This window comes from Apiospora marii (assembly GCF_038362585.1).
Source record: "Apiospora marii strain CBS 49790 chromosome Unknown utg000001l_segment0_segment0, whole genome shotgun sequence".
Taxonomy (NCBI): Eukaryota; Fungi; Ascomycota; class Sordariomycetes; order Amphisphaeriales; family Apiosporaceae; genus Apiospora; species Apiospora marii.
The window spans coordinates 2193902-2211725 of record NW_027117372.1 but is presented as its reverse complement, the minus strand read 5'-3'; the positions used below and the strand labels follow the sequence as shown (position 1 = coordinate 2211725).

General features: G+C 53.3%; 5 protein-coding genes across 5 annotated transcripts; 2 read left to right on the top strand and 3 right to left on the bottom strand.

Moving 5' to 3' along the window:
• Positions 1–21: 21 nt before the first annotated feature.
• On the bottom strand, positions 22–712 carry PG985_000714 (Non-classical export protein; the record flags this gene model as incomplete). The annotated part of the gene is made up of 3 exons (XM_066820483.1): positions 22–312; positions 382–603; positions 674–712. 3 exons carry the CDS (start codon positions 710–712, stop codon positions 22–24), a joined length of 552 nt encoding a protein of 183 aa, XP_066691362.1.
• Positions 713–5778: 5066 nt separating this feature from the next.
• On the top strand, positions 5779–7269 carry PG985_000713 (uncharacterized protein; the record flags this gene model as incomplete). The annotated part of the gene is made up of 1 exon (XM_066820482.1): positions 5779–7269. One exon carries the CDS (start codon positions 5779–5781, stop codon positions 7267–7269), a length of 1491 nt encoding a protein of 496 aa, XP_066691361.1.
• Positions 7270–7815: 546 nt separating this feature from the next.
• On the bottom strand, positions 7816–9839 carry PG985_000712 (uncharacterized protein; the record flags this gene model as incomplete). The annotated part of the gene is made up of 4 exons (XM_066820481.1): positions 7816–8902; positions 8956–9095; positions 9272–9548; positions 9601–9839. The coding sequence occupies 4 exons, from the start codon at positions 9837–9839 to the stop codon at positions 7816–7818; spliced, it is 1743 nt and encodes a 580-aa protein (XP_066691360.1).
• Positions 9840–12940: 3101 nt separating this feature from the next.
• PG985_000711 (uncharacterized protein) lies at positions 12941–14755 on the top strand (the record flags this gene model as incomplete). The annotated part of the gene is made up of 3 exons (XM_066820480.1): positions 12941–13198; positions 13268–13379; positions 13434–14755. The coding sequence occupies 3 exons, from the start codon at positions 12941–12943 to the stop codon at positions 14753–14755; spliced, it is 1692 nt and encodes a 563-aa protein (XP_066691359.1).
• Positions 14756–15795: 1040 nt separating this feature from the next.
• On the bottom strand, positions 15796–16353 carry PG985_000710 (putative parvulin (peptidylprolyl isomerase); the record flags this gene model as incomplete). Its single annotated transcript, XM_066820479.1, has 1 exon — positions 15796–16353. The coding sequence occupies one exon, from the start codon at positions 16351–16353 to the stop codon at positions 15796–15798; it is 558 nt and encodes a 185-aa protein (XP_066691358.1).
• Between the last annotated feature and the right edge of the window lie 1471 nt (positions 16354–17824).

Here is a 17824-nt window from a genome sequence, read left to right as displayed (position 1 = left end):
ATTCGCGGCAGGGTCCGACTCCTAGACGTAGCTGCGTGTGCCAATGCCACCTCTCTTGTGCAAAACCCAGCCAAGGGCGATCATGGCGACCCCACAGATGAAGCCAATATACTCGAAGACGTAGTCGGCCTGGACACGCTGGCATCTACTAGTCAACTGACTTTGGAATTTATCAGCCTCAACGCCACAGTAGACGTTCTTTCCGACACTCGCGCAGCCGCCGTTGAGCAGTTTGTTGTTAAAGCGCTGGAAGTCGCCAATATCGCCGTTGCCGGTGCAGCTGTCTACACCCTTCAATGCGAGAGTCAAGGCCTGTTATACCGTGGTTAGTCTCCACGCCGACTACTACAAATGCAAAAGGGATGGGTAGTGTAGACTTACAATGCCACCCGCCACGAAAAAGATGGAAGCCAAGGCATCAGCAGCCATGACGAAGAACGCGGGAATTTTGTCAATGAATAAGGCAGCTAGGCCGATCAAGGAGACCAGGACTCCAAAGGCGCCGGTGAAGCTGCCGAACGATGTCTCGGGCGGTGGGTTGCCGACGACCTGGTGTTTGGCATTGGTGACAGATAGTCCAAGCACTACAGCCGCGGAAAGCAGCTATATTCAGTCGAGCGTTAGCATCGTTCTCTCAAGTCGAATTTTCATGACATGGTCGGGGAGGTCCTACCAACAGACCGCGCACTGCGATGGCAATGATGGAGAGCATGTTGTGTTCCGGTATTGACAAAGGGCGTGTGTGTTGATATCTTTTGTTGGATTAGGAAGATACTCCAGATGTATCTACAAGTCGTGGTCTCAGAGTGACAGCAGTTGGCAGGTAGGTCAGGACTGTACACTTGGCAGTGGCCACCAGGGGACGTATCAAAGTGGGTGACTCTGGAGGAGGATCAAAGAAAATAAAGTCAAACGGAACAAAATTTTTGTAAGGAGGATCAGCTTTCCCATTTATCAGCCTACAAGTAACCCCAAAGCCAAGGCGCAGCAGGCAGCAACAGGCAGAAACGGGATGGGGCCAACTGTACTGCAAGTGACTGGCAGGCAGTCACGGTGGGGAGGAGGAATGAGGCTGGGCCGCAGATGCCCTGGCCTGGGTTGACGGCCGATCCACCAAGTAGAGTTATCACATATTTCATACCTGCGGCAGCAAAAGAAAGGGCAATCCTTCCGGTATCGTCTTTCATGACTGTGTCAATTGAAATGTTCCCGCCGTAGTCGATGCCATATGCAGTACGGCGCGAAACACTAGGCTGCCCTTTGCTGACTGGGCAAATACGCCATTATCTAATCCCTGTCTCCTGTGTGTACTGAGCAGCTCAAGCTGAAGACATCTTGCAGCAGCCACGAAACAATCTTGAAGGGATATAACGATACTGGAAATTCAGGAACAGCATCGGTCCCTTACTACATGTTTACAGTAATCATCTGTACTATTTTTGCAACGTGCGGCAATCGGAAGCAGTGCACGGCTCAGACGGCCGCTAATCCAACCCAATTCATCTTACGATGGGGTGATTAGCATGCTGACTAGCCCCAAAACCGCTTAGATATACAGGCCACCTTTCTGTAAGGCTGGGGGCGGTGCTACATCGCGCAAGAGTCGAGCAAGGATCGTCACCAGCTAATGATAAAAATAGCTTTCGTCCTTTCTTTCAATTGACTCCTCTTTGATTAGCTCGGAGAAATACCCCAGCAATGGCTTGTTTCAATCGTGCCACCGTCATGAGGGTCGCTACGTCTGCTATTGTGTGTTTCTGCAAGACCATTCTGTGAACGACGGGGACTTATTTTATGTATCTGCAGCGCAATGGGCAGGGGGTGGATCTATGTCGAGTATAGCCAGGCACCGACGGCGGCATAATTACCCCAGTCGTTCAAGCGAAAGGATGGCCCGCTCATGACATGACGCATTGGCTGACTGCAGACTTCCTCCGAAGCTAGACCTGTTGCATTTGGTATTCGGAGGAACTGCTGCCGCTATTGTTGAAGAACCCCAAAATGGTATATTTTCCTTACTTCTGTGTATCTCGTTCCTGCTGGGTGTTTGAGTCTTCTCTCTCTCTTTTATTTGAATTTTATTCTGTTCTTTTAGCCCGCAGCTGACAACCCGAGGGCAGCGAGAGACTCAGAAAAAAGCAAAGTACACGTCTTGGCCTTTTGCTTTATCTCCATCAGAGCGGGCTGATTTCGCCGGTCTCTCCCTCAAATTCATGCGAGTCTTGGCTTGGCTTTGGCTTGGCCGGAAGGCTGCGCACTGATGGGTTCACGACGCCAAGCAAGAAGGAAGTTATTGAGCATGGCACAGAGGCAGGCGATTCCGTCTAGTCAGTTAAGATGAATGGGAGGTCTTGGATGAAGTCTCAAAGAATATAAACATCAACTTTAGTGACACGTATTTGCTGGGCATAGCGGATATATTGAAATCAAGTCTCGTTCGTGATGAGCCGGGATAATATTTGGGCAGGCTCAAGGAGGTGAGAAGATATATTTGCGATCAACACCTGTGTTAGAAAACAGCCATATGTGAAAGTACTTGTTTGGGGATGTCGAACTTTCGGTTCGATGCCAGCCAAAGCCAGCAAAAGCAAAAGACTCACAGATATATGAATGTACACCAAGTGTGCAAAGACCAAACAGCAACTGTCGGGACAGGAAGAGAGGATGTTGTCTCGAATTCGGAGGACAAGGCTATAAAGAGAAGATATCGAAAGAGTGGTCGTTGGCAAGATTCCTGCGTCCACTGTATTCCAAAGCAAATATATCAACGTTACTCATTCCGCTTATTCAACAAGCCAACCGATGGGTTTCCCGTGACAAACGAGGATGGGACGTGAGTTGACGAGGAAATATTCTCCGTATACGAAGGCACAATTAACTATTTATGGCGTATATTCTATGTGACTGCAAAACAGGTATACTACAGGACCAGGGCAGATAGCTTCCAGACGACAGTTATGTTGCCTCAGAGGCGATGATCATCACGTAACCTCTCCAATACTGCATTAGTCGACGTCTTCCTCTTTCATGCGTGAGGTCATAGAATTTGATTATTTGGCATGAGAGAATACCTTGTTGGAAACAGGGTATATTCAGGTCAAATGCAAACATTGTTCGTGGGCAATATCTTGTTTACCTGAGAAAGTGTCCCTGAAACCCCCGGGGTTCAGTGAGCATCCCAAATCCTCAAGAGACCCTATGGAGCTGGATGTTGTTCTGTAAGCTTAAGGCTGGAGTAAATGCAATGGATATGAAAAAAACTGACCGACATGGTCAGTATTTCGGTGACCATTGTCGAAGTCTTCCAGGAGGTGAGTATAATGTGTCCCAGGAGAATTGCAGACCCCCTCACCTATCTCTTGACTATCCATACCGCCAGGTAATGTACGTCATTGCCTTTGGAGCTACTCTCTCTGGAGATAGCCACTTACTTATTTATTAACCTCATTTCACGACCCGGATTTATTTGATATATACTTGTAGGAGGAATACTAGTGCGTGTCACGACGCTGCAACCGGTGCTCAAACCAACTGGCCAACCCGCCCCTAGCCTGCTACACAGGCAAAAGGACGACGTTGTCAAGTCAGCGCCTTGGCTGTCTACTAGATCTTATCACCACCCCCTACAGTGTGTACCATCCAGCAAATGTTGGCTGGCAGAACAATATGATAACACGCATGCTACGCACCACGAAGGACTACGTAGCACGTATAGCCAACAACTGACTTACACTACGTGTGGATGCATGGAAGACTCCCGTGTACTAACCATGGGAAAAGTCTAGTTATCACCAACACAGTAGTGTTGCGCCCTTGGAGACATGCAGGTTTAGCTGCAGTGTGCATCGTCGATTCATTTGCCCACCGTCCCGATCTCCCCACGGTAGAAAATGCGCGCTCAAAAAGTCCTACTCACGCTAGTACGGTATCAGTTTGCTATAAGGCATACCCCTTACCTGCCAAAGGTTTCGTATGTGGTTGAATTACAGGAGATCGCTCGTTCGCTACCAACCCGCCGGGAATTTGTCTGTGTGCGTGCGCGCGCACATGCGCACGACACGTATGCTCCAAGTCCCGCAAACTGCGAAATCGAACCCGACTTAACCGCACACTAGCCATGTTCAGATTGTGGCATGGATAGTGTGCGTTGATCTTTTTCGAAGCGGTGAGGATTACCTACCTAAATCCTATATCATGGATGGACCAGGCAGCCAGGGGGCGGGCAGACAATGGGAGAATGGGCAATGGTGGAGCGGGCCGATGACTAATAAGCCAACCAGAACATCGGAAATCCGCGCCGAGTCCGAGCTTGCTTGCCCACACTACGCTCCTCCAAGGTTACTCACTCAAATTGGGTAAAATCTGGCAGTTCATGTTGTGTCTCCCACGCCACCTGCTGCTTATCATTTGATCTTATCTGAGAGCGTTACATTACCGCTCAGGGCAGCACAGGGGAGGGCCGGTTACCACGTGATGCTGGTGCCATGCTTGCTACGAGCATCCCTTGCAGCTCATTGGCTGCATGCTGGTTTGACTTGACTTCACCATGCAGCGAAACCCTGACGCTGGATGATGCCAACGCCTGTACTGGGATTACTGGCATGCCGGCATGGTGATGGGGGTCACATGTACTGGCATGTTTTGGGGTAGGGGAGCATCGACCTCCCGCTTACGGTTTGCTGACCGACATTAGTAGCCTAGTCTCGCATTTCCTCTCCCTTGCGGCCGACCAAAAAGTCGGGGCGGCTTGTTGCGACAAGATGTGACGGTCCTTTCTGCCAACCATGGGACGAGGACCTTCTTCCTCGATGCAACGCCAATGAGACGGCATGGGGAGGCCGGACCAGAGCTGCCAGAGAGCTGCCAAGGGCCACGGAAGCCACCCCTGTTGCCCTGGTCGGTCGCCCTGCGTTCGCCCCGGTCGTGGGATGTGAGCTGTGGCTGACCCAAAAATGGGGAGCGCCCCAACCAACTTGTAGCCTCGATCCGCCAAACCAGCGACAGTCTTACCGAAACCTGTAACAGCTGCATATTTGCTGACCAGCTTATCCTCCAGATGGGGAAGACGTTGCAGGAGCCACTTGCTCTCGCGTATTAGTTCGCTAAACCGTCACATGCTGCCGGCCGTTGGGAAGGGCTGCCAGAAGGGCTGCATCATTAATCTCCGGCCATGTCGAGCGAAGAAGGAAAAGATGGGGAGGGGGTGGAGGGGGGGCCGACCCCAAGAACCCAAGAACCCAAGAACCGCGCAAGGGAATCTCTCCTGCTGCATGCCTTACATTGCCCTACATGCCTCCCTACATAGATGCAGTTACACAGCTGCTTGCTACAGAGCCCGGCTAGCACTTGATCAGATGAGTCCCGCGAATAGGATATAGCAGTCAGTCAACCTACACCCATCTTCCGCCGCGCTGTGATTGGCGGTCGAGAGCCTCCATCCGTCCCCCTTATTAACCCTTGCGATCAGATCAGATCATCGACTGGGAAAAAAGCGGGCGCAAAAACCCATGGAGACGCGGAACTGGTCTGTACACATACAGGATAACATCAGCAAAAATGATACCCTCGGATGGGCATGTCAGCATCAGGGCCTGACAACACATTGTCTCGTTGGGTGTCTCCAAACGACCAAAGGCCGATCTGACATGACATGTGTGTGACAAGATTTCCCGGTCATCTGCCAAATACCTCATCGACATAAGCCGGCTACCTGCTGCTCGAGAGACGCTGCCCGTCCTGCATCCCCGAGGCGCAACAACATCACGCAACTACCCGACGATGCAGCTAGCCAACATCCATATCGCCAACCTCGACAGGGACAGGACTCCGTACGAAGAGTGCTTCCCTTGGCGTCCGTTGTGGGAGGAAGCCCGCATCGTACGCGGAGAGAAAACTGTGGCCGCCTCGGAAGCAGTAGCAGCAGCAGCAGAACCGGCGATATCTCTGGCATATCTGACGAGCTTGTTCAGCATAAGCACCCCCGAAACCCCCCAAGACCGTGGTCCGGTTGCCAAAGCCATCCAAGCCGAGTGGCAGTTCGACCGCCCAGAAGATCTCTCCGTTGCGGTGGAGTTCAAGTTTCTCGTCCCATATAGGCCCCATGGCGCACCGGCGACGGACGACTGCCATCGACTCCCGCCGGTTGCGACAGCCGAAATGATCGGCAGTGTCGCCAGCGCCACGGACGCCGACCGCCAACGTCTCCACGACCACGCCTTCCGCGCCATCGCGGCCACGATCCGGGCCTGCGACGGCCAAGACGCCATCAGCGCGCCGGAGATGCAGCAGCGGCCGCAGCGCCAGCCTCTCAGCGCGTACTGGGCCACCCACTGGCTGGTGAAGCGGTCCAACTCGGCGGAGCCGTCGGCGGCGCACCCCCGCTACGGCGACTGGCTCTGGGTCCCCGTGGAGATCAACTCGCCCAAGCTGTCCTGGGCAGACCGGCGCACCACCTCGGCGACGATCCGGGCCGTCTTGCGCGCCCTGCACGCCAGCCACCGCATCGAGACCAACTACAGCTGCGAGGTGCACGTCCACGTGGGCCGTCGCGACGGGCGCCGCCTCAGCCTGCCCTCGCTTCAGCGTCTGGCGGTCCTGTGCTGGCTCGCCGAGCCCGTCCTGCGCGGCGTCAAGGACCCGCGCTCGCCTAACTTTGTCCATAAGTACACGTGGAGCTCCCCGCTGCGGGAACGGAGCCGGCTGGCCGCCGAGCTGCGCAACAAGCAGCAGCAGCACTATCAGAAGAAGCAGGCCTCGGAACTGCGAGCCATCCGCCGCATACTGGCGAGCCGGTCCCATGTCGAGCTGGGCCAGCTGATGACGGGTGATGAGAGGCCGTATCGGCGCCTCGGCTTCAACTTCTACTCCCTCGTCAAGGAGACGCTGAGCGAGGCCGACCGCACGGAGCTGGAGACGGTCGAGTGCCGCTTCCTGGAGGGCACCATGACCGAGGACGCCATCCTCGGCTGGCTGCAGATCTATGGCTGCTTAGTAGAGAGAGCCTTGGCGCGCGACCCGACGACGTGTAAAGTCGTCGCAGAACAAGAAGAGGGTCTCATGCTCCCTCTACTAGGCCTTCTAGAGCAAACAGGACGATGTCCGTCCTCGGCCACTGCAGAAATGTTTGTCAGTCTTATGGGGGACCTGGGTATCGATAGAAGTAGCTTCGACCCCGTTCTGGCTATAATTCATCGTGCTCAACCAGTCTCGACCGGCACTGAGAATTTGTTGGTCACGGGCGATAGTAGTACCCCGCGACCATACGTATGATAAACTCGTGCTTATCCATTTCGTTGTTGTTTTTTTCTTCCTTCTATTTTGCACATTTCAGCGTCAGCATTAGCATCAGCATCAATCAAGGCGAGAAAAAAGATCGGAGACTTCCAACTATTGTTTTTACTCATTGGCTGTACTAGAAATAGAACCTATTATCTAGGACTGGGTGAGAAAACAAAGAACACCCACCCATTCATCGACTAATGGAACGCTGCTTCTCACCAACTTTGTGTGGCACCCCAACTGCGCACCCCAAACGACGGCGTTGCTTCTTGAACTTCAGTTGCATCCAGCCTGAAGAAATACATAACATCACTGAGCTTTCCAAATGAAGCCAGAAATACAAACAGGGTTGTTAGGACCCCATCAACAAAACCAATGCTGAACCGCGGAATGGGGTATCGTAACTGTCTAAAACGCATGCAGAAAGTGACGGCTGATTGACTCGGAATCATATAAAATGACCTCGTTAATGATGCTTGGTCTGTAAAATGGGATCGCCATTTTCACCGTGAGATGACATCAATTCTGGCCACCCACTCACATGGACTTGAACTCGGGTAGCTCTCCCCACTGCTGGATAAACTTCACAGCGTTGGTGGATTGCACGCACTTGGGGCACGGAGTGATCGCCTTGGAGGAATAGTGATCGCAACGACAGTCATCTCCACTCTCAAGGTGCTTGAGAGCTCGCAGAAGCGCGGGGCGCAGCATTTTTGCGATGTTGCCAGACCCTGGTAGTTCGAGCTTCGTAAGAAGTGATTCAATCTCCTCGGACTCTTTCTGCAGGGCTGCGATGGACTCCTCCGTCTGGGCATCCTGGAGGGCGGCGCCGCGCGTGCGCCAGTCGATCAGGCTCTCCGCCACTATAGCATCTTGCGCCATCCGTGTCGCAAGGGACACATCATCAAGCGTATGCCGAACGGTGTCCTCGTACATCTTGTGGACTCGCAAGAGTGTCTGATCGCCCTTGGCTGCTCGCTGGTTGACAAACTCGTTAAGCTTGGTAACTTGTGCCGCCGGGGTCTTGATCGGGTTGCTGAGCGGGATACGAGGCAGGCCCAAAGATTGCAACTTCCTCGTGAGAGTCTCCAGAGGGGTGGACTTCGGCTCGGGTCCATCGCTGCGGAGAGTTTTTGAAGTGTTTGCTTCCGTCCGCTGGGTTACCGAATTCTTCAATACGAACTTCCTCGCATAGTTATACGTCATCACCAGGCTCTGGTGATGATACACAGCCACCCCAAGACGCTGGGCCAGGATCTGAAGACGTTCATTCATGAAATCCAAGCAAGCACTGATCTGTTTTCTGTTAGTAGTCAGTTGTTGGTCAATAGGGATGTTGCTCACATAGTCGCATATGACCTCCTGCTGTAGGCTTCTTCTCTCTGTGCTGAGGTCGAATCTTCTCAAGATGGGACCAAGAAGCTGCTTCTCAGCAGCCATATGAGCCACAGGGACGACCTCTTCCCACAGCGACTGGATTTCCTCTAGGATAGCAACCATCTCAGCCTCGACGGCCTGATTGTATTCATTTGCGGCGGGGGCCGAGCTGTTGTATGTTTGAGCAGCCTCGCGGAAAGCCGTGTTAAGCGATACGCGGCAGTTTCGAACATGCACATAAACCTCCCTAATGAGACATCAGCTGCAGGGTCACCCGGTAACCAAGTGCGTAATACTTACTCGCTGGCGTAGTAGCGGGCCGCTTCCATTATCTCGGAATTGTTCTTCGTTCCGGGGTTGAGCTCCCAACCCAGGGCCTGGAGCTTCTTGAGTAATGTGTCGTAGGGAGTCGGTGATTGAGTCCACGGATACGGTTGTATCTGTACCGGAAGAGAGTACCGACTGTGGCGACAATTCTCATCGCATGTGTGGCTTTCTTGGTCAGCGCGGAGGAGATTGGCAAGAGTATCAGCATGATGCTTAATCTGCTCTTCTTTCTCTTTGACCTGGCGAAATAATGAGCGTTGAGACAAGTTATAGAAGGGCAGTGCCATACCTCTTCCTCAAGCCTGGATTTCTCTTCAAGGAGGGCGAGTCTCTTCGTCTCCTCCATTGCACTACGTTGGTCATTCCATGTGCCACCGGCACGCAAAGCCGCAATCTGACGGGCGATGTGAGTCTGGTGAGTAGCCAGCTGCTTCTCGATCGCGTCCGTGAACTGGTCCATGTCGGCTATGGCATCGCGAAGTTGATCGAAAGTCACGCTTGAGCTCGACATTTCAGCCGCCGCCATGAGCTTCTCCAATTCGCCGGTTTTCTTCAACTTTTCAATGCTGGGAAACATTGGTCAGTGATACAAAAGGTTAGGCATGGGACGTAACTTACAACTCCAGCTCATCGACAGTCAGAGCCTTCAAAGGAGCCGCATAGCTGAGAATCCCATATTGGGCCCACATCCTGCCCAGCACAGGATCGAAGGTCACCAAGTCCCTGACCCGTCGCTTTTCTTCAGGGGTAGTGATCTCGAGCATATCACAGAGGTGGTTGAGCCCATCTGTTGAAGTGCTACGGTCCTCCGCACGGCTCTCCACCGTCGATTTCTTTGCTGCTGGGTCCAAAGGCATCTTTCACGCAGTTCGCATGACCTGTCAATCTTGTTCCTGATGAGCACATGTCAGCTTCTAGGACTGGATGACCCGACGTGGCTCATATTGTTGTGTTGCCCAAGAGAGATTCCGACATCCGGGGGGTACCTACGGCAACCTGACACTTGACCGCCTGCGAGAGATAAGATGTACCGTGAAGCTCGAGAGGATAAGCAATCTCGGTTCCTTGTACCTCTTGTGGCAACTGCACACTTCAATCAGCTTGGATCTAGGTATTTCCACGGGAGGAACGGATCAAGTAAATATTGATGCGTAAGAAGTAAGTATCGTGACGCGTGCCTCACGTTCTACCGATTGTTTGGGCGCCGTCGCGCTGGGCAATCTATGGTTGGTGGAATTGATCCACCCACGCGATTCAAAGAATGGTCGATGCGAAGTGCAAAGATTGATGGCACCGATCGGGAAAGCTCCAAGATGGGAGACTGCCAAATTCGATCCTGTAGAGCCTCAAGATGCCCGGTTCTGGCTTTAGTTCTGTGAAAGGTAATACTTCTGGTTCGGCGTCACCGCCAATGGAGATGCAGAAAGACGTCGCGCGGGCTAGTTGCTAGTTGATGGGTTGGTTCCCCAAGCATCCGAAAGCGTGCATGTGTAAATCGGGGCGGCGTGGGTTTGAGTTAAGCTTCCGGGTGGGCTGCTGACTGTCAACGGTAACTAAAACGGCCGGCCACTGACATGTACGACAAGACGACAAGCACCAATAACCTCGTGTACCGAAATAATCCTGTAGAGCTAAGACAAGATTCAAGCGGTGCAATTGTAGGCGAGTGAGCAGCAACCTCAATGCAACTTGTACATAATTGCATCTTCATACATACAAGCAACAGTGCACTGCAGGAGGGCTTGGGCTTGGGCTTGGGGGATTCAGAAGGTGGAGCAGCGAGGGGCAGTCAATATACCCAACCAACATAGCAGCAGCTGCTACTAATCAGACTACGCCTGCTCAGTCGTTCCTGATACTTGATGCAAGATGGCATCCATTGGGACTATTCTGCAGCTGTTGGCTGGTACAAAATCTATGTGAGATATCAACTAACCCAGATCGATTGGCGTGAGTGTGTGCAGGGAGGTACATGTACCTCTACCAGAAAACCACACACAGCCGTTTCAAGCCCCGTGGCGTGCTAAAAAGACCCAACGCCATTGGGTGCGGCAGTGGAAAGGACTCGCCTACGGAGCCAATTAGGGGGCAACGTACATCGGATTTCTGTAGCGCACCAAATGACATAGTTTAGGTACGCACTGCACACCACCTCACCTTGGAACCCTGGCCTCATCAAAGCATCACATCAACCAGTCAACAGCTGCATACACGTATGTAAACTGCCTATACAAGATATCGCATCGGAACGCACGGGCCTGACGCAGCTGCACATCACCGCCGGACCGTTCCTGGCGAGCTTGGATCAGCCCAAGTATATCCATGTTGGGGAAGCCGCAAGCATCCGTTGAAGCGCACCTGCTTGCATGCTGATTGGGTCACTCCGCCTGCGCGTTTTCACTTTCCTCTCTCCTCACCGTCATGCTTTGCAAACGCTGTGATGATGCTAGACTGGCGCTCGGCATGGCTTGGGCCGTGGACGAGCGAGCAAGTTACACCACCAAGGACTAAGGATTCTGGCCAAGGGCATTGTATGCCTCGAAGCAAGAGAAGATTCGCTGCTAGGTGCGCAGCAGACTCCAGCACGCAATCTAGTCGACGATCTCACCTGCCACTGACTGTCCGCTTGAGCTCGCGAAATGACCTGGTTAGCGGAGTTGCTGATTCTTCATGGATTACAAGCTGGGTTCCTTGCGACACTCGATTTGGTGAACCTGCCTAAAAGCTACGCAGGCTTCTCCCGGAGCCCTAAAAGGTCCAGCCCGCAGTGGACATGTGCTTGGTACATGATGCGGTTTGTATTGTGGATGTGTTGTCGTTGGCTGTTGGCTAACTTCCCCATTGTCGTTGCTTCTGTCACACATTTCCGTTTGCACACCACGCCCACGCTCTGAATGGTCGACGGGAACCGGCCTGTGTCACCGCTACCCTGCGGACAACCCACTCTACTTGTTTAATCAACCCTACTTGGCGTGCCCCGAAAGGGCTTAGAAAACGAACAGAAAACAGGAGAGTTACCTCGTATCTGGCGGCAATAACCCGAGGACCACTGGTTCATACACGCCCAAACACACACAAACCACAGATCCAGGGACCGTTCCACCATGGCCCACGTCCTACGTGCTGGCTGGCGGGTCTGAAGGGAAAGAAAATCCTTCATAGCCTGCGAGCAAGAGAACGCATATTCGGCCTGGCTCGTGATACATATTGTTTTGTTGGTTTTCCAGCCACAACCAACACCCTCTTTGGGGGCAGCCTTGCCAGCATTTGATAGACCAACGACAGTGGTCGTTGATATATCCGGCTATGTATGCAGTTGGCTTCCTATGTGCCGAGCCGCTCCCACACTGCTTTCCCGACTGGATCCACGCTGGCAAGTGACAGTACCCGCGATCTGCCGGAAGCTCACGGCTAACTGTGGCGAGGCTATATTGAGTTTGGATGCCGTGCTCAGTACGAGTCGCCTGTTTGTACACCTTTGGTCGTTATCGTGCCTGTTTCACACTTGCTTCTAGGCCACATCTCGCTGTCCACCTGCACTGCACCACGGCGTGGAACATGGGCTGGGTATCTACTTTCGTCGTCCCCAGTAGTTCGATTCTGTACATCGAAGTGCCAACACCTCGGATTCGCCCCATGGGAAATCCTCGCTTCCCGCCAGAGACTTGACCATGTGCTCGTATGCTCGGGAAGAATTGGCGCCCCGGAGCCTTCCCTGCAGAATCCGACTATCCGGCTCGATGTGCACCACTTGAGCCTGCCATGATTGCATTCGCAAACGGCTGGCTCTTTCCTATATCTTGGCCGCTTCCCGACACCTTGTCTCAAGATGAAATTTGATTCAAGACACCCTCACCAACAGCCCCTCCCTGTTTGCAGCCATTACTTGCTGCAAGTCTCTGAAAGACCTGTTTATAATACCCCTTGTACAACGTCTTTCGCTACATTGTATTAGAATATGACTTTGATTTCTCAGATATGCCTGGCCGTTAAGTCGCCTGAAACTGCGGCCAGGTATAGAAATGCAGCCATCGGAATCCTCTTTGTGCCCCTGACTCAGCTGGCGGTGGTCCCCATTCAGACGAGCCTCGGGTCTCATGGGATCACATTACCAGCATCTGTGCTGGTCATGCTGATGATCACTATGATAATGCTCGTTGCCAACTTGGTCTCTGGGGGTGTCAACAACTTCTATATCCGATACATGAAGGGACCGGTGAGTCAAACCGCCCTGTCTCCCACTTGGCTGTCGGTCGACCAGTGACTAACCATCGCACATTTATAGACCGACTTCCTCGGACGCCATATGGCATTCGGCTTTGTCCCTCCATTCGTTATGCTAAGCAAGGATCATCTTAATACTGCTGCTGATATACCGCGGATCGCTGGGGCCTTCGGTATGCTATTGGTAATTCGTATATTATCTCTCGACTTGGCTAACTCTATACAAGTTGTCACCACACTGATCAGCTATGTCGGATGCTATCTCTTCGCGACCGGTAGTTTCAAGCTCGAGTCCAGGATAAGGGGCCTAGAGAGGAAAGTGGGAGATATCGAGAGCCAACCCGAGCAGACAATGGTTCTGTCCACGAAAGCATCATCTGCGAAGCGAGTGTCTCAGATGTCCCAGCTCACTATGAGGATGGTCAATAACGAGTCTCTCTCTTCCATTGATACGTTCAGTTCACCCCCGGCCGGCATGGAATTCCTCGTACGCACGTCACCTCTGTGGATCGCTCTGATCCTCGTCCTGGCCGTGGGCCTGCCGATCTACTGTGCTACGGGATACGACATGCCTTTCGAGGCATTCTATTTCGTATTTCTGTGGATCGGCACCATTCTTTTCCAACGATCACTCAGGACCTTGAAAACCCTGGCACCCTACCCCCGTATCAAGTACTCCCTAATTGTCGTCTGCAACCCCGTGCTTATCGTCGCGGCGCTGGGGACCGCCTACTTTTGGATCAAGACGGCGGTGACCCACCAGAGCATCGAGACCATCCTGGACAACTTCAAGCGCCACGACGACTGGGCCCAGATCGTGGCTGCCCTCGCCCAGGACCACGACCCGCGCCAGCACATCGGCGCCGCCGACCTTGCCACAGCGCTGCTCGACGCCGGCATCGTCTCGCTGGGTCTCAAGATGTTCGAGTACCGCGCGGCGCTCTGGCGCAGTTTCGCGACGGTGCTGTCGACGTCGCTGGCCGCGGCGGTCGCGGCCGTCTTCCTCAACGTCGCCCTGGCCCGCGCCGTCGGCCTCGCTGCCGCCGAGGCCCTCGCCTTCGCCGCCCGCAACGTCACCATCGCCCTCGGAGCTCCCGCCGTCCTCCACCTCGGCGGCAGTACTACCCTCATGAGCGCCCTCGTCATCTTCAGCGGCATGCTCTTCCAGATGACGGGCGACCTTCTCTTCGCCTGGGCCGCTATTCCCGACCGGCGGCTTGCGGGCGTGGCTGGTGGCGTCGTGAAGGAGAAGAACAGGAGCAGCAACAATAATGCTGCGATGATGACGACGACGAGCGACAGCGATGTCGAGGATGGCAAGCAAGAGGACGATGACGCCATTGGACAGCATGGCGCGGAATGCAAGATCATCGCCGCCGGCGTCACCGTCGGCATCAACGCTGCCGCCATGGGGACGACACACCTACTTGAGCGAGACTCGATGGCCACGGCCTACTCGGCCCTGTCCATGATCATGTTTGGCTGTATCACCGTGGGGTTGACATCGATACCCACCGTCGCGCAAGCCCTGAAAGCTCTTGCCGCGTGATAGTAATCTGGCTTGTTCTGTTTCTAGTCTTCGCGACTTATCACATAGGTAGACATCTTTCATCGTCTTTCAGGGGCTGGGTTGTTATTTCTGTTCAGGGTTCTCGGCGCACTGGAGTTATTCACTAGACAAGACTATTAATCGGGCCATGATTCCACGCAGGCATGAGTTTGACGGATACACATAGATATCTTAGAGTACGGGTTTTACGATTTCACATGGGATACTAGACGAGATTGCAGAAGCTACATAGTAATGATAAAGATATCGAAACACTGTCTTGGCCGTTGCTGTGCACGCTCGTCATAGTCAACCAATGGAACTGGAATATCCATTCCGACTATGCGAGAGAGATAACTTACACAGCTGAATTCTTGCCTACCCGTTGCTCATCCCAGACAGGGCATTCTCACTTTGCCAAAACACTCTACATACAAAATGTGTCAAAGTTATTTCGAGGTACGGTTTTTTATTATTGTGCGGAGCTTTTCCCGTTCGGGATCTCCTTTGAGGAATTCTCAGATAGCATAGATAGAAGCCCGTGGTGTCTTGAGCATATGTAAAGACACGCAGTGTAACAGTGACACCCAGACGCAAAGCGTAGCCCTTCCAAGCTGGACGCGTTATCTTCGGATTCTCTCCCGTATCTTGAGATCACATGGAATCCCATGTGGCAATCAAATCTTCCTCAATGATATCTCCCAGGGTCTTTCTTATTCGATTCTGAAGCACATGTGTTAGCATAAAGGGTCATGGTACTGCATGTTGTACATCGGAAACACAAGAGGCGGTCAGTGTCCCCGAAACCTGGTCAGGGTACCCAACCTACGCGTCCAAACGACATAGTTATATGGTACCAACGGACGTCATCCCCCTTCCCCATACGCCACGCATGCCGATCTCCGAGATTTGGCCTGGCTGGCACGGGACTTCGGCCAGGACCCCATTCGTCGTCGTGCATGGTTTGCCACCGTACCCAAACCAGTGACAGGTCTGTCAAACAGGACCAGGAACGGATGCAGGCTTGAAGAAAAATAGCGTTAAAGAACGTACCTTTCAATCAGATGCAGGCCGCTATCCGTCTCGATCACCTCGCTCATCTGGCCGGGCTGCAGCGCAAACGCAGCCTCCTCGAAGGGCTTCTGCATGTCGCCCTTGCCAAAGTACCCCAGATCGCCGCGCTTGCGGGCGCTGCTGCAGTCGCTCTCGCTCATGGCCAGCTCGCCGAGGGAGATTTCGCCGCGCTTGATGCGGGCCTCGTGGCCCTGGATGATGGAGCGGGCCTCGTCCTTGGTGCGGGTGATTTCGCTCTCGCGCCACGAGGCGGGGCGGCGGCTGTCGCGGTGCTTGACGAGCAGGTGGGCGGCGCGGATCTTGTCGGCGGGCTTCTGGGCGCCGCCCTGCGAGGCGCTGGTCGAGTGGTGCAGGGCCATGTAGCGCTTCAGCTTCTCCGTGTCGGTGCCGGCCGGAGGCTCCCACCGCGATATCTTCTCGGCGGCGTTGAAGTAGTAGGGGAGGTTCTTGGAGTTGCTGTGGCGCACCTCCCAGCCGGATGGCAGACCGCTCTCGTCCTGCGCCGAGGTCACTGAATCAGCCATTTGCCAATAAGTGTAGGAGGGGGAATGGCTCAGGAGTGCAGTGGTATGATAGGCGGATGGTTGGCCCGTAAGGTAGCAGGTAACATATGGAACGGGAGTAAAGTTTTGGATAGGCACATGAACAGCTCGGGGAACATTGGATGTTTGGGTTTGGAAATCGGTAATGCGAAAAACACGACGTCATAGGTCCCGTGAATACCTCCTCATACAGGTGCAGTCTAAACTTACCATGATGCCGGGTTTAATATTTTTAAATCGTAGTGACGGAGTAGGTTGAGACGATGACGGAGTTCTGGTGTAATACGGAAGGGGAAGTCGCAAAGATGTGAAGAGGCAGGTTGTATGGATGGAGAATGGAAGATGGCTGCTTATTATTGATCGTAGGGCACTTGGGTAGGTCGTAGCTGAATGTCTGAGCTGCGTGGTGTAATACCGGCAGGGGAGGCAGGCTGGCAGGCAAGACTGTTTCCCGTCCCTTTTTCGGTTGTCGAGGCACCTCACCAGTTTCCTGCGCTAGGTTAAAGCTTGCGACAGGTACAGGATTCACGCAATGAGGGGCAATTTCTATGGAGGTGCCGTCCTATGAGGTAAAGGCAGCCCGCAGCCCGGTTTGCCAACTTGGCGCGTTGCTCCGAGAACCAAAAATGGATCCTGTCACGCGGCTCGAGGGCGGGGGGCTTGAAACGCGGGGGCCGAGAGAAGCTTCGGGTAGGAAGGAAACAGACCAGACGGTGGTGGTGATGACGGTGTTCAGTGCTGCGTCGGTGGTCAAATTGCCGAGATATAGGTATTTGACAAAGCTTGATACACAGGAATCCCTATCTACATACATTACACTGCCTAGACGTACTTGATATCGACCATATTAGGTACTTCATGTGGTTTGCAATAATAGTAGTGGCTACCTACTGTGCAAATGGCATTTTGCATTAGACAAATGCAATGCCGGCAGCCGAGTTTGAATGTAATAGAGCTAGAGGCGGACTGGCGAACAAGTGAATACATAAGGTAGGTACGTTGTCGACACTTGTAAGGTATTGCCCATACGGAAATGGCCAATTAGTAAACTGGCAGTTCCAGGCATTTCCAACCAAAATTGCGCTTTCCGTGGAAGACGTTGACCAAAACCGTAATGCTTTTGCAGCTTTGTTCTGATTGGTTGCATGCGTCTCCTGGCTTCCCCGTTTTTCTTTTGCTGCATGGTCGACAACAAAGTGGCTTGGCAGGGTTATTTCATTCATGGCCATTCCACCCAACGTCTTCTCATCCATCAAAACCATCACCATATTCATCGCCCGTCAGGTCAGGCACGTCAATAACCAGTCAACATCCGTCGTTGCAGTCCAGCATCGCTTAGGCTTCTGGAAACGGGCTCGTCTACCTGGAAAAGAGCATCTTGGTTTTCAAGGCAAGAGCAAGAACGCGCCTCACAAAGGACCTCAACCGCCATTTTCGCCTCACCACCGTCAAC